Source organism: Anser anser (assembly GCF_964211835.1).
Source record: "Anser anser genome assembly, chromosome: 15".
Lineage (NCBI taxonomy): Eukaryota > Metazoa > Chordata > Aves > Anseriformes > Anatidae > Anser > Anser anser.
The window spans coordinates 13,618,610-13,643,046 of NC_139736.1; the positions used below are offsets into that span (position 1 = coordinate 13,618,610).

At 46.2% G+C, this 24,437-nt stretch overlaps 1 protein-coding gene across 1 annotated transcript; it reads left to right on the plus strand.

Moving 5' to 3' along the window:
• The first annotated feature begins 228 nt into the window (after positions 1-228).
• On the plus strand, positions 229-24,353 carry LOC310881984 (uncharacterized protein). Its single transcript, XM_083800037.1, has 5 exons — positions 229-2,841; positions 15,514-15,562; positions 18,035-18,125; positions 20,930-20,980; positions 22,117-24,353. The coding sequence occupies exons 1-4, from the start codon at positions 2,473-2,475 to the stop codon at positions 20,967-20,969; spliced, it is 549 nt and encodes a 182-aa protein (XP_083656163.1). The 5' UTR covers positions 229-2,472; the 3' UTR covers positions 20,970-20,980; positions 22,117-24,353.
• Positions 24,354-24,437: the final 84 nt, after the last annotated feature.

The following is a 24,437-nucleotide window of genomic DNA, read 5'->3' on the forward strand; positions in this document are numbered from 1 at the left end:
AATACGTTACATGTTGACTGCCTAGGCATAACAAGAAACTGAACATGAGTAACTTTTCCAGTGAGTAGAAATATGGAGAGAAGACTTAAATAAAAGTGGAAACCAATAGATTAGCTGATGGTTTTACCTGCTAGAAAGCACTGCTCTTATTTTGACTCTGTGGAACATCACTATACAGTATTTTCTGGATTTCCAGGATTAAATACACAAAAGCTGAATTGTTTTCAAACTTTTAGTGTTCTCATTGCATTTTCTAAAATTAAGCAGCATCCTGTGTACGACCTTGGAACTACAGCTCTTTCCTTACATAGCTGGCTATGCAGAATATGTCTGGGAAATAGTTATTTTTCTCCTTTTTCCATGTAAGGCTAGAGCTGATAAAATATTATAAATTCCTGTGCTGTGTAAGGCTGCAGGAGTATTCTGGGAAGCATTCTTACACAATTGCCTTGTTCTACTTTTCTTTAGGCATTTGCTGTTAGAATAGAAATACTAGTGAGATAGACGTTTGGTGTAACTTAATCCAGACAGTTTATCTCCAAAGAGGGCAGAAAAAAAAATGCATTCCAATATGCGTGAGGCTGCTGTGGTTCTTCAGAGGTCTTCACATAATGCTGACTTGCAAAGCCAACCCATATTCCTTTTGCAGTGCTCCTTTGTTGGAGGACTCAGAAGGCAAATGATCAAAGCCCTTCATAGCCCTGAGTGCCATGCTTGACCTGTGCACTTGAGTGCAAGACCAGAAGTCAGCTGGGTCAGTTCCGCAGGTAGGCCATGTAAGCTTTGTAATGTTTGACGCATCCCTGTTGCATTATCATTTGATTAATTTGAAAGGAAACAAAACAACATTATTAGAAGTTAAGAGATGCTGTTGCTGCTCTGTCAGTTCATTCCCCTTCAGAGAAGTCATAACACAGTCTTAATGACATTTAAAAATAAAATGTCTCCTCTTTTTAGCATTGCTTTCTGAAGGATTTCAGTGACATTTATGGTTTTCGTGACATGTCTTACTACAGCGGTGTCAGGTCTGTAATGCATGTGGCTAGAGACATGGTCCATGCCCTGAGGCATTAACAGCGTACAGCGATGGGGGAGAAAGGAGAAGTCCTTATCTGCTTGGAGTTTTCTGTTCCAGTTTTCCCAGTTTAAGAAAACGTAGCTCAGTTTTGGTAGAAAATGTGGCTTAGTTCTGATTGCCTGTCTTTCTGCATCCCTCTCTGCAGCTTTATGCCGTGCACCTGAGATCAGTGTGAAAGGGGTGGCTGCAGTTGTGGCGCCTACCGTAGCTCTTTGGTGACTGCCCACCTAACTGTGGTGTGACGGTCCCGTAGTGCAGCAGTTCCAGGCCCAGGCTTGTGGCCAGCAAACCGCTTACAAGATCCTCCAGCAGGGTCCTCAGGAAAAATTTTAAAGATGAGGCAAAATGGGAGTGTAAAGTACAGCAGTGCGATCAGTGAGATCATGAGGTGACAAGATGCTGTAATTTTTCTCAGACCGTTCGTTCTCCTTACCAAAGCAAAGGAGAGGTCTCACTTTTGGGAACAAATTATAGTGGTGTTTCTGTGGCAGGTTGAGACCAAGAATGTTGACACACCAGGGCAGCAGAAATCTGGGCGTGATCTCTGCTCCTTTTAGGCTTGGCATCCCCATCTGTAAAAAGATCCCTCAGCAAAGGTTAGGAAATGCAATCCCGTTCCATACAGACCCTGCCTCTGGTGGGCCGAGTCACTGGGAGCAGCCTACAAAGGCTGTCCAAGAGATCCCCACAAAGTTCAGCTGAAATCATCCCAGTCCTGAGACTCCCTCTCCCAACGCCAGCGAAGACAGAAGGAAGCCAACAAAACTAGTCCCACCGAATCTGTAGCTTGGGTGACTGATAGTTCCTGCCGACAAGTTTTTTGAAGAGTGCTGGGGGTAGACTGTGGAACCAGCGTCTAATGACCCCCAAAGGATAAAATATTCTATTATCTTACTGAGGGGAGGAAAAAAAACAACAATCCTACCTTACTTTTTATTTGAATTAGAAGAAGAAAACCTTACCATTTCAAGCAAGACAAGAACTCAAACACTATAAAAGAAGGAAAGATTTCTGAAGCGTGATAAGCATCTGACCTGCAGTTTCTTAACCAAAACAAGGAGAAGTACTGCTATAAGATCATACGGAGCAGTGACAGAGCTTTCTGCTGAAGCTATTTTACTCCTAGCACAAAGCTGCTTTACTTGCTTTGCTTGAAAGTTTTTTGCTGTTCACTGTGCTGCTTTCATATTTAGAACTGAAGGAAAGTTTGTGAGCCACGCTGCTTTAGAAAACTTTGACATTAAGTTACCACAGTGCTTTGATTACCGGCAGCAGTTCTTTTCTGTGGTTACTGAAAACTTTAAAGGAGTGCCCATCTGCTGTGTTCAGCACATCTGTCTTTCTCCCTTTGAGTGCATCCACAGGCACTAGCCCCTGCGTATCCCACCACCAAGATGGAAGAAGTCTGGGTTGTGTACCTGTGCCTGATCTTGCTTATCATTGTGCTTCTTCTAATGAGGCAGAACCCGCATTTGGAGGAGGCCAAGAAGGACAGGGAAAGCAAAAGCCCTCCACCATCCTCTTCCTTTTTTCCCAGTAATGTTGGCAAACAACTGGAGCACACCCAGGAAGAGCTGGAGCACTATCTGGAGAGGCTAACCCACGTCTTGTTTGACTCAGAAGCCAGGAAAAGGGATGGCCACCATGACCAGAAATCCCACCACCATCAGCACAGAAGCGCTGATGCTAAGTCTGAAACTAAGGAGCACTCAGGAAAGGAGGCAGTGTACTCGCAGTATCTGGCGAGCCATACAAGGGTTCAGGTATGAGGCCTATAAAAACCTTCAGACTCAGCCAGACTCAGAGCTCCTGGCTGAGGTAGCAAAGTCTGTTGAAATGCATAGCGCATGAATTTGGATGGGGATGAGGTGGGGGGGAGGCCTCGCTGGTTTGAAGTACAATAATTCATATTTTTGCACTGTGTATTTCAACACGAAGCAGCCATTGGGATATAGCTGTATGTGGCGCAGCTTGTGAGTACGTTGCATGTATAAGATGTTAATGGTGGCATTAGCATCTATGCACGTGTGTGTATCTATATGTAGATTGCGTTCCCTCCTGTATTAATAGAAACCGGTATCGTTCCTTATTTTAAGAAATTATTAGGCAAATTTCCAGCTGTTTATCTTCCCCTTTTCCCACATACAGTAGTGTTTTGTTAGTTTGCTCAGCTAAGGATCTGGCCCAGCAGGGTACTGGAGCTCTGCAGACACCTGTCCTAGCCCATGGTGAACACGTGCTATTGAGCCACTGGAAATACTTGGGTGATTTTTCCGCTTTGCGTGAAGATCATGCGTATTGTACTCTGAAAACATGAACGTTGCTATTGGCAACCTGCAAATTTCTGTTCCTTGGCCAAGACACTTGTTTTAGGGAATGGAACGAGATGCATGCCTTTATATTTTTATCTTTATCCTCATTGCAATACATCAGATTGTGCCCTTGAGATGACAGAGTTTCATGGCAGCTATGCAAGGCTGTGTTACTTTATGCTAGCAGCTGTTTGTATTCTTCATCCTTGAGACACATATCTTGCAGTGCCCATACCCCACTCTGCCAGTGAGCACGTTCTGGGTCTAGGTGGGAACTGCAGGATGAAGACTTCACCTTAGAGGGGAGAGTCAGACCTTGGTGTGGATAACTGCACCCTGCCAGAGAACCAAGAGCCAGGTTCCTTTTCTTAGTATCAAAGGTGTTGCTGTAAACAGCCTTTTTGGTGAGCCAGGCAGCTCCCTGAGAGCGTCCATTACGACTTCGTAGCCTTCAAGAGCTGTCTGAGCTATTTGGAGGAATCAGTACGTCCCATTGGAGGGAGAGGGGCAAATATACAAACTGTGACACTTGCGCAAAATACATGGGCGGAGGAACTAATTCAAGTGGTTATTTACTTACTGGCATATTTCATTTACTGAAGAAAGTGATAATAGTTTTAAATCTATTGCAGATCAGAAAATAGCAATTTTTTTTCATACAAAAATGCATCATGTTGCAAAATAACATTAGCTTTTTTTTTTTTCCTAGTATGATTAAAGATGATTGTAGAATACAAATCACAGAGCGAGGGCTGTGGTCACTATTTTTGTACAGGTTAAAATAGTGCTGTTTAGCTTCAGTGAACATTAATTTTTCTTTCACTGGAAAAAAGGAGTGTAATTATTTCACAGACTTGATGCAGCAGATGATCCTCCTCTGGACAGTCGAAAGCTTTCATATAAATGCTGCCGTTACATGAAAAGAACACGGAGTGTGCAGAAGCAAAGTAACAAATTACCTTGTGTTGTTCCCCATTTTGTGTTTTGGGAGCAATAAGAAAGAAGTCACAACCTGAACAAACCCTTACCAGTAAGTTGTCCAGAATGAAAGGCCCGTTTCTGTTCCTGAGGTAAAATGGAAAGCTTCTCAACATTGCTTGGAACAGCTTTGGTGCCAAGACTGCCGGGGTTTCTATGTACTGGTCATGCAAAGTATGAATGTCAGGACAGGTTCAGGAGCTGCGTTTGAGTAAGCATGTTTACACGAGTGCGCGGCGTGGTGGGGATGCAGTCACCCCAGAATGGGATTTGTGTGCATGGGAACGCGTATGTGTACATATGAAGGATTTTGGGGCCCTCTCTCAGGTCAAAGTTGATGTTTTTGCTCAGGAAAGGGATTCAGCATTCTTTTCTTTCTTAGCATTTTGTGTCTCTTTCAAAGTGAATGTAGGTTGTTGGAAGGTGCCAAGTTGCGAACTCTGGAAAAGGAAATCCTCAGTGTTGTCTAGCAGAGGCAGGATGGCTTGCAGCAAAAGCTTCTTCAGAAATGTCAGCCTCAAGCAGTCACATCCAGAATTTCTGCTTGCTTTACCTGCCCAGTTCTGAGAAAGCCTGCAGGTCTGCTGGTGCTGCTGTGTGGAGGGACTGATATCAAACCCTGCTATGATGGAGGCAGAGAAAACACAACCTAGCTGGAGTAGGAGGCCCTGGACAACAGCATTCAGGAGCAAATCTGGAAATTCAGAATAATGTGACCAGAATAATGTGACTGGCAAAAGGCCTTGCAGATTTCTGAGGTGTATCGGACTTATTAAATGCACTCTGGATCAAGTCACAGACAGTCAGCTATCAGTGTGGACACTTTTGATTATCTCATCTTCCACTGGAGAAAGCTGTTCTGTCTTACAAATAGGTGTTGAAAAGGAGCTAGTGTTTTTGTGTGGTTTTTGTTTTGTTTTGTTTTTTCATTTGTTTGGTTTTTGTCTTGTACTCATCTAAGCACTCTCCTAGCAAGTTAGAATCCGTGTTTTCTTATTATTTTCTATTTGTTTTTACTTATGAATATTTTAAATGATAAAAAAAATCATTTTCAGATTTCCCTTCATTTCCCACTGATTCCCTGTTCTCATGGGAACTGAGCACTTCACTCATTACAGCCAGAACAGAAGCAAGTGAACGTACTCAGAAGTGACAGTAAAAAGTGCAGGAGGATAAGATGGGTAAAGGCGGTAGGTGAAACAGAGCAATAAGCACATCATTTAGGAAAAAATGTACTCAGAGGGTTTATTGCTTCATTAAACTAAATCAGAGTGGGGTTATTCTCAGGTTGTTTTCAGAAGCAATGAAAAATTAGTGGTGACAGATGGCAAAGAGGCGTGGGCTTCCTACATACTGGAAAAATAGATTGCCAGCCAATCTATGGTGCCATGGGTGGTGGAGCACGTGTTCATGTTAGGACAAGGCAGGAGCTGGAAATCTTTCAGCATCGCCATAGATTTAGAAAACCCACAGTGCCATCTTTGAGCCACACAGTGGTGAACGTTTTTATTTATAAAGCTGAAATCCTCTCAACGCCTGCCATTGTGCTGCTTTCTAGATGCATCTGTGCCATTTTTTTCAGCATAAAGGCTTGTAGGTAGAGAGGATATCTGTCATTAGACTTCTGGAGCTTATGTGCCTGAAAGTTTCTCTGCTGCTCCTTTTTATTGTATTTTTTTTTCCCCAGCTGCATCATTTAGTCTAAGAAAAGGTAATCCGTCTCGCAGATCCATGTCTCAGGGTGCCCCCGGTATACATAGCCCCTTGTAGCACCACGGGAATGGATGAGGCTGGGAGGGATGTCCGGCAGCCAGCCTGGTCAGCTAAACCACATTGCCCAGGATTGTGTCCAGTCAGAGTTTTAATAATTCTGTCTAGATAAGTCCTCTATGTACATATATACATCCTCTAACACAGTAATATTTGAACATTTATATACAAAAACAAACAAAAAAAACCCAAACACATTTCTTTTGAAGTCTCTGCTTCTATCCACGTTCTCCTTCATGTCTGTATCGCGTCTCGATATCTCTCCATCTCATAATTCTCTAGCATACACTGTAACCCCAGCCAAGTCCCTTAGACAGATATCAGGATGTGTATCTGAAAACCGAAGTTTCTCATTGTGCTGACTTTTTTTGTGTACCTGACTTTTAGTCGGATACATTCCAAGTAGCACATGAAACATGGTAAACTTCTCAGTTTCTTTTTAACATAGGAATGCAGTTCTGCCCTGCTTTTCCTTTCTGGTAAGGAAGCCAGGATGTACCAACAAGATGATGAGAGGTTCAGTAGCTTTCAAGCCTATCATCTGTAACAAGCATTTATTTACAGGTACAGAATTTCTTTCTCCTTGAATCACTTTCCCTACCCTGGCAGCTGGTGACATTTAAGTAACAGCTATATTTGTAGTCTAGCAGGTTAGGATTTTTTAACTTGCAAGATTTAACTTCCAGTTGGCTGAAAAATCAATTGTGAGATAGCTTTCATGTGATCCACAAGCTCTGCAAGAATCCAGCATGTTCCAGCAGTTTGTAATGTGAGCCAGCAATCAGCAGTGTAGATGTGCATGGATCTGCCCCATATATTACAAGAGAAGGACTAATGAAGACTGAAAAGGAGAAGAAATTCATTTAATCCTTTGTGCTTTTTTAGCTTGTAGGAGCTTTTGTGGACTTGATGTCTGGGAGGTGACAGAAGAATATTCAGCGAATAAGTCAATATCATCATCCTGCACTCATCCCCGTTTTTAGGCTTGTTGAATGATTTTTAGTTTCAGTGGTGGATGTAAAATTCATGTTACAGAAGGTAAATGGAGGGGTATAAGATGACAAATTAGCAGGATTATTAGAATGGCAGAGGGTAGAAATTTACATTCTTCTTTGGAACTTTGCTCTTGAAAGACTGTCCAGGCTTAAAGTTTCGAAGAGATCTGCCCCAGATTTTGAGGACTTTGTGCAAGTATATTTCAGCATTTGGGTTATTTGTAAGCTGACTATATTGTGTAGGTCATACATTCGGTATCACCATCATGCTTTGTGATGAGGCATCTTTAATTGTGTGGCACTTACTCATACAGCTGGGAGAGCCAAGATGAATAAAGAGGATATGATCAACTTGAGAAGATATTTGGTTCTTTGGGGAAAGGAGGAGGGAGAGTTGATGTTATTTAAGGGAAAACCAATGAATGTTTGGCACAGTCTTGCCAACTTTTGGTATTTCCTTTCCTGGCTGTTCAAATTAGGCACTGTTGGCAAGAACAGGCAGACTGTGGAGATACTGCCGGAGTTTCATTTTCAGCCATGAAATGTCACTACCTGTTCCACTACCTAAATTTCACTGTCACTACCTGTTTACTCTTTCACGGCTATGGTTAGGAAGGTCACACCTTAAGCACCTTTGTCATATCTGCTGCATCAAATCTGGGTATCATTTCAATACATCTGTCCTTTGTTTCTAGTTGTCTTTCTTTGTAGTGAGTTTTACAGACCTCCAAAAGGCACAGGGAAGGTAACTGGTGGCAGCAGCAGAAGAAAATGACCATAGGCAGGCAAGCAAGCTCTTATTTGATAAAATCAGTATGGTTTCATCCTCACAGTTAGCCATGACTATCAGTGCTCCCATGCTGGTTCTCAGATCAGCACGTCGGTTTGTCCCCCAAGCTTTGCTTGGAGTGTCGGTGTCCCAGCCTTTGACAGATGGGAGTCTCTTTAACTGAGAGGAAATTTTGATCACGGTGTTCTCTCTGTACTGTACTTAAAGTGTTACCAGATCTGGAACAGTACCCGTGCCAGCCTCTTAAGGTGAGCAGAAGTGACCTCAGGGGTATTCACACTATCTAACTTCAGACATTTAATTTAGGTGCCCTGAGAGAGAGAGGTGTGATTTGGAGCACTGAAGTTAGGAGCAAAAATAAAATGCCTAATGTAGCCTGGATTAAGGGTGTGATTAACCACGTACCAACTCCCTTGCCCCTAGCCTGCACCACTCTGATAATTCATGACATTGCCACTGAAAAAGAAAATAAGATTTGCGAGTGCAGACTTGCAGCTTAGGAGTAGCAAAGTGCCACGATGCCATGCTTGTGAGCACTTTTAAGAGGCTGGGCCTAAATCGTTAACTTGTCTAACTTAAGACATACGTGGCAGGAGAAATCCTGAGCCCAAACTTAGGTGCCTACAAGTTAGATGTCTGAAGTCTGAGCTAATTAACCGTTGCTTCCTCTGTAGACAAGGAGAAAAACAGGCATCCTCAGGGGTGACTTATTTTGTGGCTCAGCATCTCAGATCAGGTGGATTGCCCTAGCTCGGCAGTGGGTCCTAGCCCTCTTTATGGCACAGCATAGTGTGGGTTAGATATCTCAAGCTGGTGGTGGAAACAGGCAGTGCAGCTCTGCTGGGATGATACTCCGCTCACACCGGTTAGCTCAGCATTCTCCCTAGCAATTATTTCAAATTGCTAGATTTTAGATTGCTTCACAGTTTGCAGGTCACTATTCTAGAAGGGTTTTTGCCCATTTCCTGGGCTTTGCAGGTTCTCATGAGAGGGGCAAAAATGGCCAACAAATCTGCACAATTGATACAACCGACAGGTTAATAAAAAAAACAACAGGAATCTTCCCACTAAATTCAGGGTTTTCAGGACATACTTATGTTCTGGAAAGAATACATCCCATTTACTCCCCATTAAACAAGTTAACAAAGAGATTAACAGATTAACAAATGTATACTTTAGCCTTAAAACGAAATACCTATTTTTTGGACTTGTGATTATTCTGTGGCTTAAAGGCAGTACAGAAGTGGACCTTTAAAGGTTTTATGATGCGTTTCTGCTGTACAGTAACAGTAGTGCAAAGAGAAATCTCCTGATGGAAAGAGTGATAATAGTCCTTTTCACCGATTCTGGAAGGAAACACTGGGATTTTGTTATTTCTTTTTTGTTTGTTAACACCCATTTACATTATCATAAGCTGCTGAACTCTTGCAGCTTTATGAATTTCTCCTTTTCAGCTGAGCTATCTACAGTGGCAATCTAGAGTCTTAGCTGAAATTACACCAATGTGAACTTTCTTATGATCTATTAATGCATTTGCTTTAGGTTGTTCAAGGAAATCCTTAGTTCTCAATAAATCTTTCTCAACATCAATAATAGCTAAAACAAACCTGATAGGCAGAAGGTCGTCTTCAAGTGAATGCTTCGAGTATCAGCTTGTTGGTAGTGACTGAACACTCTGGCATCTGATTTTCCAGTGGCTTCTGTGGCATCTTCTTTTCTCCAGTCCAGTTGTTAGCAAAAACATATTCTTATTTCAGTTTGGTCCCTAACAGAGTCCTGGCACAAGCTGTGGAGTGACTTGTCACTGTCCATGCCATGTCTTTTTTGTATACTCACATAGGATTTTACTCTCTAACACTGTTGATTTTTGTGCTTTTAAACAAGCACCAAATTCAATTTAAATTCAGAAAGCATGAATCTAAATTTCAAATGTATCTGGGAGAAAGGCAGATAAAGAGAATACGGCAAAGTCTGTAAAGCTTGAAGGATGCAGAGAAGGTGAGCTGAGAATGGCAGTGCCTGCAAAAATGGGGGTTAGCCAGCAAAACTAACAAGCACCAGATTTAAAGCAAAGAGCCGCACTCACAAAGCACATAGTTTAATTGTGAATTTCTGCCAAAGAATGACATGGAAATCAAATGTATTTATTGTTTTTAAAGAACTAAGTACGTTCATAGAAGTTGGGGCCATGACAGGCTCTTAAATATTTCCATCCCTGGTTGCAAGAACCCAGAATCATGAATAAATGTCCTGCGTGTCTTTAGTTAATATATATATATATGTATATATATATAATATATATAATCTTGTTATCTTGTGTATGTAATGTCTTGGATTTGGACTGAAAAAGACTTTTCAATCAGAAGACTGAAAAAGACTTTTTCCCTCAGAAATTGGAATAATTGATAAGTAAACTATTTCGTAGGTAGAATGGAGGCAGGGCATGGCAGGTGTACTGAACATTTAGCCTTTGCAGTCCTGCCCAAAAGGATGAGTTTCCTCAGTGCTAGCAAACACGTAAGGTGAACTTGCAGATAAACCAAGACTGCCATTTGTTCCAGTCTGCCTCACTTCTGATAAACCAGGTTTCAGGATCTTCTGGTCATCAGAAGGGAATTCAGCATGGTTGCTAGCTATCCAAACCTCAGTAATGAGCAATGGTATGAGCATTTGTAGTGACAGATTTACAGTTGATCGTATATCAGTCTTCAGGTCTGGGACAGCTGAAGGGCTTTGTGAGAAATGCTGCTGCATTACAGAGGGCTCTGAAAGAGTACACAGGCCTACAGCAAGATGCGGAACCAAGCTAGGCTGAACCCTCTGAGGAATCATTATAAGCCTAAAAGTAATGTCCTAGACAGGTTAATGAGTTCCTTCTTCCAGTGGGTCAAAGATACTACTTGCTTGAGACGGATCAGGTGAGATTGACCTTTCAGGATTTGGGAGCTGATGGTGAGGTAGTAATAATTAGTGTTAGACTCTTTAGATTCCTGGTCTCTGGTGAGTAGAAAGACTCAGGGCTCAATGGTCAGGGCTTAGCAGTTCTGGGTTCTGTTCTCTGCTTATCTGCCTCAGCTTGGGTAAGTCTCATTGTAGGTGTTATTTTGCAGAGCACTTTGAGGCAGCCCTCAAGACCAGGTTGGCAAAGAGAATAGCACATTCTTCAGATAACTCTGAGGAGCCATCTGGGGACACTACCAAGCATAAGGCCCACAGATTGCTCAAGGGCCACGTGCAAAGCCTTTGAATGTGTTGGAGGTAGGTTGGAGAGTACATTTGTGCTCCTGGGAAACACAGCCGCAGCCAGCCTTCTGACAACGAAGTCAATTCGCCCATCCTTAAGAAAGCTGTAAGGAAAAAGCAGTATGTGGCTGCAAGAGGAGAAAACATAATGGCTCACCTAAGCCTTTTAACTCTCCAGCCATCATATGAGGAAGGTGAATGACAAGGAAAAATGAAAGCTTGTGTGCAGGTGCGGAGAGGAGAGGTGCCAATAAATACTCTGAGGCGGTGGAGGCAGTCTAAGGTGACTGAGACAGAAAGAAAGTGATGAAAGGTCTTTCTAAGAAAAAACAGAGTATGCCTATGGCACATCGAGTTTGACAAAGGTGGTACAGACATCCAAGAGATGAGGCCTTGGCAGAGACACCAAGATAAAGCATTGATATAAATGAAGTAGGTGGAAATCAAAAAAATATTTTTGATTTTGCTCAGAGCTGACAGGAACCAATTCAAAAGTAGAGAAGGTGATTTTCTACTAGTCCAGTTCTAGCAGCAACTGGAAGAAAAGACTTGATGGCAGAGTGAGTACAGAGAGGACTAGAGGACTGTGAGGAATAGAGTAGGTCAGTAAACTGGAAAAGCAGATGAGTATGAAATGTAAACGGGAGTGTGACTGAGGAGGAATTGAAGTATTTTGGATTAGAAAGCTAGATAGGACCAAAGTCTATGGAACAGGGTCTGTGTATTTATGGACTATCAGTAATGGTTTCGTTAGGGACGGAAGAGAGGAGTCAAGATGAATTTGAGGAGTCATGGGACAACAGGGTTGAATGGAGAAGGTCAAGAGTAGCTAAGTGAACTTCCCCAGGCTCAACAAAGAGTGTTGAAGGCCATCTCAGTAGTGGATGACTGGACAGAGGGTTGCTAAGTCCAGAAGACCTGCAGGGTGGGGAGAGCAGGGCAAGTCCAGAGTGGCAATAGGGGAACTGTGAGAAGTGACCAGAAAGAAACTCATTGAGGGGAATTGCCCAAAAGTGGTGAAACACTCTGTAGGTTTTATTAAAATTCCTCAACAGAGCTGCAGAAGCTATCATGTCCATCCTTTTAGTCCTCAGCAAGTCTGAAGATCTGTGTGTTAGTTTAAATCACTCTCAAACTGTTCTAAGCCATTTTGCTTTGAAACCAGTGTAGGCCTTGGCTCGGCTGACTGGCAGAGCGCTAAGATGCAGTCATTTGGTCTCTTGTAGGAATTCTGAGGAAGGATGGAGCAAAATCACCAGAGCATTTTGGCTATGTCCAGTGGCAGTGGCACATCTGTGGGTGCCAGTTCCTTGGCTGGCCTGAAGCTGTTTCCACGTCTGCTCCTCATCAGACACCTTTTGGATTTAGAAAGCACATCTGTGAGAGCTGGGATAGCTGTAACGACATGACATCTAGTTTGTTAAACCATACCGGGTGTGAAGGAAGTGTTAATCCTGTGTGTAACTGTTTGGCAGCGGGTGTTGCTGTGGTTCTCCTATAAACTGTACCCAGGGGAGCTGGCAGTTTTGAGTTCAACACCACCAGCACGTCAGACCCTTTGGTCTGCTCCTCCTGGCTGCTTTTGCACGAGTCCTGCCCTCACACAGCGGCCTCTCCTGCTGAGTGGTGCCCCTGTTTTTTCTGTGCAGCTGTGTCAGTGGGCAACACTTGGTTGCATTAGTGGAGCCAGCTGGAAAACGCACATCTCTTGAAAGCTGTCATCTCTGGTTTGAACCTGTCTTTGTCCCAGCATCCCCTCCACATGCTGCCACCACCTGCACTCTCCAAATGGCCTCAGCACAGCAGCCAGTGGCCTTGGGCTCGTGCTCCCAAAGGCAGGTTTCTGGGGTATATGGCCTGCCTGGCCAGCACAGCATCGAGTTACAGTCAGGCCCCCGCAGGAATGCAGGACCCTGCCAGTATGACCTGTTCAGATATCCCAAGCAACAGCAGGAGTCATTGACAGTCTTTAAACCAGAGAGGTCAAGTTAATGTCACGGCGCACCTTTGCCAAAAGGAAGGCTTCTGAAAGTGCAGTCTGGGGGAGATGGCTGCATATGTTTTTCCCGTCTGTTCTGTATTTTTCCATTCCTTTGTTTGGTTGTTCTGTCCCACAGCTCAGCACTAACCTGCTGAGAAAACGTCAGGTTTTGTATGCTGGAGGGCAGTAGAGAAGTCCGGGTCAGCCAACCTTTTCATTGCTTGCTCAGGTGGTCTTTTGGGGTTGTTTGTAGCCCCTGGCTGCTACAGGATGGGTAACAAAATACAAAGAGACCTCTGGAGGGCAGACAGAGATCAGCAAAGAGCCCAAATAACAGTAAGTCCATCCTTTGGGGAGGTCTGCACGTTGAACAAGTTTTCTCGGCTCAGGTCCTGATCAGCTGCCTGGGCTTGCCATTTGAGTAAGGAACATGAACCAGCTCCCATGCAAGGAAATTTAATAAGCCACAGCTGTGCCTGGAGACAAAAGAAGCAGATTACTAGGAGCTGAGTTCAGAGGTTTATTTCACAGGCATATGAAGAGTGACCCTGAAGGGTGCCTGCTTGCAGGAAAGCCCTGTCTATGAGCTGACTCGAAATGCAAACCTGCTGTTAACAGCATCAGCACACAGGCTGCTGGACTTACAGCTGATCCAGCATAATCCAAGGGCTAGGAAAACAATCTAACACATCCTTCATATTAAATACTAGTGTGAGAGCTCAAAAGTCACTTGTATCCCTGGTTTCTGGTTCATAGCTCCAGCATGGGGTTTTGTTGATAGGCTGCAGGACTGTCTGCGCCATCGGTGCTATTTGCAGTGAGCAAAGCAAGGGGAGTTGGCTGGCTTCAGCCAGCAGACCTGCAAACTGACTCCCAGCCTCTTGTATCTCTGACACGGCTCTCTTCCTTAAGTCATATTCATTTAGAGGCTTATGGCACAGGCAGGATGAGTACAGAGCATGCAAGGCGTGGTAAAGAGCCCAGACGATATTTGGAGATTGGTTAAACTATGATTTCTCTGCTGCTTTCATCTTCTGTCTACCCAAGTACTGAGTCTGAGCTGGATCCTGTGCTGAGCAGGGGAAGGGCAGTAGGCACTCCAAACAGTGTAATGAGAGAGGAGTCACAGTGAGAAGCTATCGACAGCAGGGGCACAAAAAATAGCAGCAGCATATAGATGTACACAGGATCAAAACGGATATATTGTATTTGAATTAAATCAAATTAGAACTTTGTTCTTTTCTCCTTATGACTGTAAAAAATGGGTTCTTTATTTGAAGCTTCTTTTATTTATTTTTCTCTCTCTAAATCTTTTTCTTAGTACTTAAAAATCAGATGCCACTTCATGATCTCAGTGGAATTATTTCCTTTGTTATTCCAAATATCAAATGATCAAATAATTCAGCACCTGGGGATCAAAGTAGTCAGTAATTCCACTGAGAAACTCTGTGAACCCTTAAAGAAATCCATAATGTCATTTCACCCCATTCTACCCCAATTCACTTTTTTCTATATGTGCCATGTTTGCTGCATTTAATAGCTTAGAGGACGCTATCCAATGCATTGGGGTATTCGCATGCACCGTTCAGCTGGAAATGGGGAAGCCGTGTTAACATTGCAGGCACTGGTTAGCAGAGGGAGGGGATTCCCATTTCACCTCAGCAGCAAGGATATGTTTTTTCAGTGCAGGAGGGTGAGATCCAGCTCCTGAAGACCTCCACATATCTGCAGGCAGCTCTGATGGGTGCAGCTGCAGGGGAGCATCATCTGACTGGGCTGCAGTGCAAATGGCTGTGTATCATTAGGGTTTAAACCCTTTATATACAGATGCCTCTAATATTTAATTACTCTAAATGTATCAGTCATCGTGTCTTCAAGAATGTTTGCAGGTTTGGGAGCAGCTTTATTCTTTGTTGTTTCTCTGTGTGCACGTCAGTCACATTAGTGGTGTCTTTTAGAAGGATGGACAGTGGCTGGTTTTGCTCTTTTTCCCAAACTCTGGAGCAAGCAATACCAATTTGCAGTTATCTGAATGTTGCTTTTTTAAGGAAAAAAAAAAAAAAGAGAGAGAGAGAGAGAGAATGACTTAGCTCTTGGAGTGGTTTTGTAGTAGCATAAGTGAAGGACTTGCAGTGGATGGGATGGCGAGCACTTTGCCGGGTGGAGTGGCTGAAGGCAGCAGATTCTGCTGTTGAGAGCAGGAGGGTTCTGGTTGTGTCTTCATGATATTTGTGGTGTTAATCATAGTGATGACCAGGAAAGCCCCAGTGCTTAGTAACCTTCTTTCAGAGAAAAGGGACGAGTCAAGGGGGCACCCACCTGAGGTTGTTACTCTTTTTTGTTTGTTTTGTTTTGTTTCTGAACAGGAGAAAACCACTCCTCCTGGAAGCACTGAGAATATTGTGGAAGAGATTGGTGAGTTGGGCCAAACTCTGAGATTATGGCCAGAGAAATCTTTCTCCCATGCAGTTATTTGCTTTTGCCACTTCAGCCAGGAGTGGTGGTGAAAACACTCCTGGCTTTGCCATCTCATGCATGAATATCTGCACTCCCAGCCAACTATTCAGATTTCTTCCTAGTTAGCACCCAGAGTCCAGCTGCAAGTGCTGTGCATTGCCTGCTAGGCAAGCGAGCGCTTCCCTGCAGCTAGTATTCAAAGGAAAGCAAACCTACAGGGAAATCAAACAAAGAGCTGTCCTGGGGCATTGGTTTCATGAGGGGTTCAAAGGCCAAAAGACTGTTTTCCTGAACACTGAGGTTATGCCTATAGGGTCCTAAAAATGGGGTCTGTGAGTAAAAGCTGCTCCCTGTCCCACTGGCCTAGCAGATAGTCTGCAAGGAAGCGTGGCGCTGCAGCTGGCATGCTCTGGAGAGCGTGGTCCTAGCCCTGACCCACCACAGCCAAGGACTCCTCAGAAAGCAGATGGCAGTGAGGGTCTGGATATTTTTCAGTCCTGCTTTCCTTTTTCCTCCCATTGGTCTTCTCCAGCCATCCACCTCAGCCATCAGCGGCTGCAGCCACACCACCAGCACCCACCCACTAGCACCCCAATGCCCAGCTCTGCCTGCCCAAGGAGACCTGGCTCAGAAGCTCTTCCTTAAGCTTTTTCTTCTCAGCCTGATTTGCAAATACATTATTGATTTCAAACCCCCTTCACATGACCCTTCCTTCATGTGAAGGCAATGAGACCAGAAGTTGAGTCTTCAATGGGCAGAGCCGGTCAGATGGAGGTGGGTTTTGCCAGAATGAAAGCTGAGGGGGGCTCATGCTTATCCCAGCCCTTCTGCAATCAGTGGGTTTCAAAACAGCCCTCAACAAAATGTAGCTCAGACCTGCTTTGGTGGCAGCTTTTGGAAGCTTTGTTTTGTTGCTTATGTCCACAACTGCAGCAAGTATTTTTGAACAAAATGAAGTAATTAAACCCATGTTTTGTTTTACAAGAAATCTTCCGTTGCCAAAAGACAAACATTTATTAGTAACAAGATAACCTTAGTGCAGATTCTGGTCTTACATGGAAAATATTTAAACCTTTCCACCTCCAAATCTACTTTTTTCTCCCTTACCTTTCTCCAGGTGTGGTTGTTCCCTCTTAGCATTTTGTGGGAAAACAGAGTTGACTCCCACTGGCCCCCTGCACTTGGCATCACATCTACAGGGGTGTGCTCTAGATAGACACAGTCACTTGTGGTTAAGAGCATTGCAGGTGCAAGTGTTTAAATACTTCTGTAAGGTTAAATACTTAGTCCTATTGTGAACATCCTTGCAAATGTCTGCCTTTGGTTTGCATCACCTATCCTAGAGGATCTTTGAATCCCAAGGATCCACTCACCAAAAGCTTACTGAAAAACAGCTCTCCGATCTGCTAGGCCATGTGATGGATGATTTGACCAGCTCTACAGCAATTTAGTATTGTGTGTGCGGAAGGGAAGGAAGCCCTCATAATTTTAGTTTCCTCTGTTTTATCACACACAGGTAAAGCCACTTCACCCACTTCCTTCCTCATTATGTAAACCCTACAGATTTGTGTTTGGAAAGCACACTTTCTTTATATGCATACTTATGCTAAATGCACACACACATACACATTTAACATAATAAGTATGTATACCACTTCACAGTGGTGAAATGTGTGTGAACACAAGCACAAGCACAGATTTGCAGTTCACCAACTGGCAAGGAAGGGCCTGAAAAGCAACGAGCTGATGGCAGCTCTCCAAAGAGGGAGTCATTTCTGGCCATTTTGGTTTGTGCTCTACTGTGCTGTCTGAACCCATGTGAGAAATACAGCAGGTGAAGTGCTTCTTAGGAAAGCAGGAAAGATGGCTTCAGATTCTGAAAGAGGGCATGCTGTATTCATGAGCGTATGCAGCATGGAGGAGAAGGTAGGCCAAGAGCTAGGCCATGAAGCCATTCGGGGACCACTGCTGCTATGAGCACACAAGGGCAGCGCTCGTGTTGGAAGCCAGTGACTCCCCTGTGCTGGCTGTGTGGGGCCAGGTACAGTCCTGGTTTCAGAGGTCCCTCCTGGTTCTTGGAGAGTGCATTAGCTCTGGTCTCCTGCGCTGTGCAGTGGTTGTGATCTTCATGAGGACGATATGCTGGGTTTCCAAACATACCACTCAAAAAGAGGCACCAAACTAAAAAAAAAAAAAGAAGTATAATCAAGCTTGAGACGATAAAGGCATTTTCAACCAAGGAAAGAGGGCTCCAACATAGCTTTCACAACTTTTATATGAGATTCAGCACTCGGGGTGCCATTCCTAACCTCTCACAGCACCTAATCCCCACCAGCAGCTATTGCCAGACAATCCCCTGGCCCCCAGGGCCTGCTGAAAACTGGAAGGAGCTTATCAACAGAGGTCTATCTTTCTTTGTCCTGCTTCCAGAGCAAGCGGTTCAGGAGACGGTAGACACAGATCTCTATGTGAGGAGAAGACAGCGCCCGACTGCTTCCAGGAGATACCGTGAGGGTCACCGGTAAAGACAGTTCTCCATGAGCACCCTTGTTTTGGCTGTAGTTGTCCTTGTCACCTCCTTCCTTTCTTTCCTTGCTCTTCTGGACTCTCTTTCTGCTAAGCTCAGTTGTGTCCTTTATGGGTTTTGGGGTGAGAGGACAACTGTTGGTGGCTCCGTGGGGGAGGTTTGTGGTGGCCCTGGGGCAGAGGGTGCTGCTGCAGGAGGCAAGAGCAGCTGCAGGAGTGGGCTAGGGAAGGGTGAAGTTGTGGAGATGGGGAACGTTGAGGGACACAAAACTGTCCTGAGATACTTCTCCTCGTTTAATGTGGGGCAGGAACTCTGGCCATGTGGGAGGAGAAGAGGCGAGGAGAGGAGGTAGTATCTTTTTCTTCCTTGGCATGGGCCAGTGAAGGGAGTTTTCCATGGGTGGCCCAAACTGGCTGACATGTCAGCAAAGGCCCCATGTGGCCTCCATCATTCACTGTGCGTGTGTCTGGGGAGCGGGACAGGACCTTGGCTTGGGAACCTCAGTGGGAATGGAGGGGTCTTTCCCAGGGCGTTGTCTCTGGGTGGCAGCTGGGCCCTTGATGGAGCCCAGAGTCAGCGTCCTGGTGGGCTGCAATGGCTGTGCCAAGTGAGACCCTGGGGACGACACCGTATTGACTGCAACTGTAATGACGGTCGTGCATTGTCCGAGCTATCCTCAGTCTCTGTGCAAAGATATTGGGAGTTGTGCTTTTGAGACACAGAAGAAAGTTTTTACTACTGTGGCAGAGCCCCTGTCCTGCAGGCTCACCTCTAAAAACCACCCATGCTGATAGACTAGAGCTGAACAGTTGTGTTACAGTGGGCTCAGTCCATTGTTTACCATCACCTAATTGACAGGAAAGGAAGAAATTACACCTATGGAAACTCCATGTGGGCTCTCACAGCCAGGCTGTAAGACATATAACATAAACATTACAACATAAAAAGATAGTCACACTGCTTTTTTGTTGTTTTGTTTTGTTTTGTTTGTTTGTTTGTTTTTCAGAAACCCTACATCCCCTTTGCTCTCCTTTTTCCTTAAGTGGCTGGGAAACCAGACAGACTGTCTGTGACTATCTTTTTATGTTGTATAGCCACTAAAAAGCACCTGCTTGGGATTTTTTCTTCTCTGTTTCAGTGGTCAACACTTATGCACTCAGAGAACATTTCTATAATCTGCAGCTTGGGGGAGCTTGGTTTCACGCTGCAACACACTGCAGTAGTGCTCTCTGTCTGCTGTAACGCACGGTGTGTAGATGAATGTATGTACGTATATAGATACGTGTGTGTGTATTCAACTAGAGCATTCTATGCTCATTTCCACCTGCTTTAGCATGCATTAATTTGTGTGGGTTTCACAAACTAAATGCAGCTGAAAGTAGTTTACACGTGCACATTTATTGTTAGGTATTCCCACAGAGGGATATTTGTGAAGCATTATCTGTATACCATATACGATGTCATATACAGTATGTGTTGTGTGCATAGTATGTGTATGTAATGACACAGTTTAACCTTGCTTTGTCTCTGTGAGGTAAGTCATGCCAGATCCTGTCATGGCAATTTAGAGCTGACACGGAGTCCCTAAGCATCAGGTTATCTTGACAGCTGAAGTAACCTTCTTCAGGCATGCAAAGTATCTGCTAGTTTATAATTATAGCCCTTTCCTCAGCAGCTGCACCAGTGCAGTGTCAGTTCAGAGGATAGTGGGAAGAGGGTAGTAGGTGTGGGACCCCGGTCAGCAGTGTCAGCCACGACCTGCCACGTTGTGGTGGGGGCAGCTCGGTGTGACCTGCTTCCCCAGAGCTCTGCTGCGGGCAAAACTGTGTCCTGGGCACAGTGCTGAGCCTCACCATGGAGCAAGGGTCTGGCCGCAGGGCTCCATCATGGAGACCCTCAGCCAGTGCCCAGGAGTGGGCAGACGTTCAGGCAGCTTCCCCTTCTTGCCTTGAACATGCAGCAGAAGGGGCAGTAGATTCCCAGAGCCCATCTTCCAGGGGCTAATGAGCAGGGAAGGAGACATCCCTTTCTGCCAGGGTTGCCTGTAGCTGAAAGCAAGAACTTCTCATGCTTCCCAGAGTCAAGGGTTAAGTGTGTGTTTTGACCCCACTTTGAAGTAGGTGCAAACGTTCAAGCACTCCCTGGACAAACAGTCTCAGCTTTTCATAGCTGAAATGCTCTTCAAGAATGGGCACCGGGCCCCTGCATGCTGGAAGGGCCTTTGACAATCTGATCTACTGTGGCTGCTGGTTTGCTCATCTGTACTCTGTCACAGCTTAGCCCTGGTCTTAATTCATCCCAGTGTAAAGTCCAGCTTGGGACATTGAAGTCATTTGGGTTTTACACCAGTGCAACGAAGATGAGAGTTCAGGTTGGAGCTGTCAGTGTACAGCGTTCTGCAACTGGATTGGCAAAGAGCTGTCAGGTTGAGCCGACTCTCCTCTCTCCCCTTCCCTTCCTCCGTACGGCAGTATTGATGGGAGCACCACCCCAATCCAGCCTGAGCATCCCCAGGCTTTGCTGGTGCCCTGAGCAGTGATGCTGAGCAAGTGGCTGCTGCAGGCAGCCTCCTGCTTTGTTCTCCCCAGGGTCCTTGCTCTGAGCTGTGTCCTCAGGCCACGAGCAACATCGGCAGTACTCACCTGCAAGCACTGGGCTGTGGACCACCACTCTACCCTAATAAAAGTATCCTCCCCTGCAAAGGTGATGCCACTGTTTTATTTCTCCTCTTGTTCAAGATGCATTTGTATTCCCCTCGCTGACTGCCTGCATGTTTTTGTTGTGTTCTTTCCTTGCAGGCCTGAAACAGCCACCCAGCCTGAGACCGACAGTACTTAGAGCAGTTGCTGGTAAGTGTCCTCACTCACTGCCTGTTTTATCAGCTAAAGGGGTCAGTGACACCCATCTGCTGCGATCGTTTGGTGTGGCTGTCCTGCCAATCCCCCGTGTCCCCACTGAGAAAGGCCATCTCCCCTCCCTACTCCCTCTGCAGCCTTTTGCCCACACGGCCCAACTCCAAGGGGTCGCCTGAGGCACACTGCAGGCCATGAGGGCTGGTCTGATATCCTGACCTCAGGCTGTGCTTCCTGTTACACCAGAAGTAAGGCTTGGGGTCCCATCGCTTTCTCCTGGCCTGCATGTTACTGCCTCTATGCCTGGACTCCACAGAGCCCTTTGAACCCGCTGCTCGATTGCTTGAAATGGCTGCGGTTGCATTCACCTAGTGCACAGCAAACTCCCGCCCAGGGCCCAGCAAGGGGTCCTGAGATGGTGAAAGCTCCTGTTTGTCAAGGTGAACAGAAATCCAGAAATGTTCTTTGTCTCTATCGCCATTATTGCCATCTGCCTTGAAGTGAAACTAGCCCTGTGTTGGATGCTTGCTCCTGGAGGGCAATTTAGGTGCACACCAGTAGTGTCCAGTGCCAGTGCAGTTGTCACTGGGATCTCCCTGGCCTCCTGCTGCCACTCCACAAGGGTCAGGTTTTCTGTAAGACCCAAGTTATGTCTGTCAGACTTTTTAGTAGTTTCGGGTGCCTTGTGGCATCCCCAGTGGAACCAGATGCCTGTGTTTAAGTATCTAAATTGTGCCCTGGCTTCATCACATTTCCCACATAGGCTTGCAACTGACGTGTGCCTTATCTGCATGTGCTCTGGGTGTAGTACAAAAAAGGAGTGCCCTCCCTCCACCATTGTAGGGATCCTGGCAGTCCGCTGCTTGTGGACAAAACTGGGAAAAGAAAGGGAAGGGAAAGGAGAAAGCGGAGTCCACAGTCTGGAAAAGAAGGTCCTCCTCGGGTGCAGTCAGCACCAGCGTGACTGGGTTTGCCTTCCTACCAGGGAAGTGCCTGACAAGTGCCTGACAGCACTTCCTCCTGCTCCTCCTCCTCCTCCTCCCAGTCTCTGTGCACTTCCCACTCCTGCACTTTGTGTCTTTGGGAACCAGCTTCAGCCCAGCCTCATTACCTTTCCTTCTGTTCCTCAACAGCTCCAGCTTCCATGGCGTGTGGTGGCAGCTTGCAGAACTTAGTGGCATCGCAGCCCTCCTGGAGGAGACCTGGAGTGAACCAAGGGGTTTGGTGGGGTGGGATGGGATTAGGGCATCTTTATAGGAGTACCTGGGGGAGGGGAGAAGGAACACTTAGCATTGCAGTTCTGCTGTGGGTAGGGCAAAAAGCTTTCCCTGTGCTGAGGTCAGGTCAGGTACATTTGTTGTTTCTTGAGAATAAACACCCCATCTTGTTTGTGCAGCTGCAGTCTTAACTTAATCAGAAATTCGCTGGCTGGAGACTGCTGCTCCACAGCAAGCCCTTCCTTGCTCCTCTCAGCAGCCACAGCTTTCCACACGGCTGGTGGGCCTGGTAAGCACCACTTGACACTGAGAGAAAAAGCCAATGCCTAAAAAACAGAAGGCAGAATCTCAAGAAACACCAGATAATTTGGCCTGGCCAGTTTTCGAGCACACCACTAAAGTGCCTGCTTCAGGCACTTTGCAGAATGCAAAGCTATTCCACAACCTGAGAACTGCCGGCACTGACAGCTGCCTGGCGTGACCCTTCTGGCTGAGCAGATATGGGGTTTGCACTGCTGACACCAAGGGCTGGCAGTGCTTCCTACCATCGGGGTGTCCAGACCAAAGCTGTTGCCTGCTGCTTTGGTTCAATATCTGTAAACTGGGAGAGACGGCAGAGAGCGTTGGGGCTGAGCACTGGAGCACTTCTTTGGAGCGTTTTCCCTTTCAAAGCCCCCTCCTGCTTGGCAGCGCTGGGAAGTCAGAGGAGCTGGATGTGAGCAGTGACACTGTGAGGCAGTGGCAGAAGCTCAGTGTGCAAAAAGGGTAAATATATCTGGTGGAAATGTTCTGGGTGCTGAGCCATCGTGTGTAACCTGCTATACCCCATCCACCGGCTTTTTCAGTCCTTTTTTTTGGCAATGGAAAGATATTGTACTCAATATCAAATATCAATATCAAAATACCCAAATATTGTACTCCTGGGCTGGCAGACAGGCACACGAAGGAACATTTGCTAACTGCTCCTTAGCCACAGTCCTTTCACTGTTACACGTACCGGTGAGAACACATGGGAAGCACAGTGCTGGTGAATTCGGTCTGCCAAGAAAAGGAAAACAAACAAAGAACAACAACAACAAAAACCTCTCTGCAGATCTCTCAGTTTGTAAGTTTGTGGCATTCCAGCTAGCAATGAGGGAAGGAAGAAAGTTGAAGTAGATAAATAGTGAGGATTTCCTCGGGATTTCATCTGGAGTGGATGCAGGCGAGCAGCATACAGGTGCTGATAACAGCCTCCAAGCAGACAATAGCTGTCAGGGTCACCCTGCATTTGGTGCTGTCCCTCCAGGCAGGGACACACCTGTTTGGTGCTGTCCCTCCCCTGGTGGCACACACAGCCCGCAGGGAATGGCTGCAGCTCCTGGAGCTCTGCCCCAGCTCCCCTGCAGTCTTCCCAGGCCTTGACATCTGACCCTGGGGTTGGGGAGCACCCCCTGGCTGGGCGCTATGAAATTCTGCCTGAGGACTTGGCATTGCCCCCCAGTGGGTGTGTACCCCCCTCACCCAAGCAGTAAATGTCTGACACCTCTCAGCCTGCAAGGGACAGGCCAGTCGCTCCACAAGTGCTTTGCTGGAAGCGGCGAGGTCTCTGGATTCGGGAGGGCAGTGCATGTTAGACTTGCTTGCAGCAGTAGCCTTAGAGGCAGCACGCGCTAGGTGAGACGTATCGCAGTGGCCTGCAGCGTAGAGTAGCAATGAAAAGGAAAGGTCCTGTTACCTGCGGGGGGGGAGCTCAGGCTGTGGCAGCAGAGCAGGCAGCTGGGCAGTGCTGCTCCCTGCACAGGCTCAGACCACAGCAGCTCCTCCACCTGCTCCACAGAGGGTGGTGGGCGTCCTGCGGAGACGTGGCCAGGCTCAGCTCCCCGTGGGCTGGGGCGCAGCCCAGGACCTCGCACCTCCCACGTTTGCGCAGGCGCAGCTGGAGCCTGGTGCACAGCGCAGCGGCAGCAGCCTGGGGGATCGGGTCCGGCTGCACTGTGCCGAGCTGGCATTGCTTCGGGGCTGCCTGGAGGTCTCCCAGGGCAGCCTCCAGCAACATGTGCGTGTCTGCATGCAGCAGAGTCAGCTCATTCCTCGTGCAGACCGCGAGTGATCAGAACAAAACCAATAAACACTGAGCTCCTAGCGCCTCCTGCCTGCTTTAATCAGGAACCTGAGCCTCGTTGCCCACCTCTTTGCTTCAGCTCCCCACGCCCTCTCACTGCTCCATGTGCCTGGTGGCATCTCGACCACTGCCA

Coding starts and splice junctions, on each gene's coding strand:
- LOC310881984 (XM_083800037.1), top strand. CDS start 2,473: ATGGAAGAAGTCTGGGTTGTGTACCTGTGCCTGATCTTGCTTATCATT. Junction 15,563..18,034: donor GAATATTGTGGAAGAGATTG/GTGAGTTGGGCC, acceptor TCCTGCTTCCAG/AGCAAGCGGTTCAGGAGACG. Junction 18,126..20,929: donor AGATACCGTGAGGGTCACCG/GTAAAGACAGTT, acceptor CTTTCCTTGCAG/GCCTGAAACAGCCACCCAGC.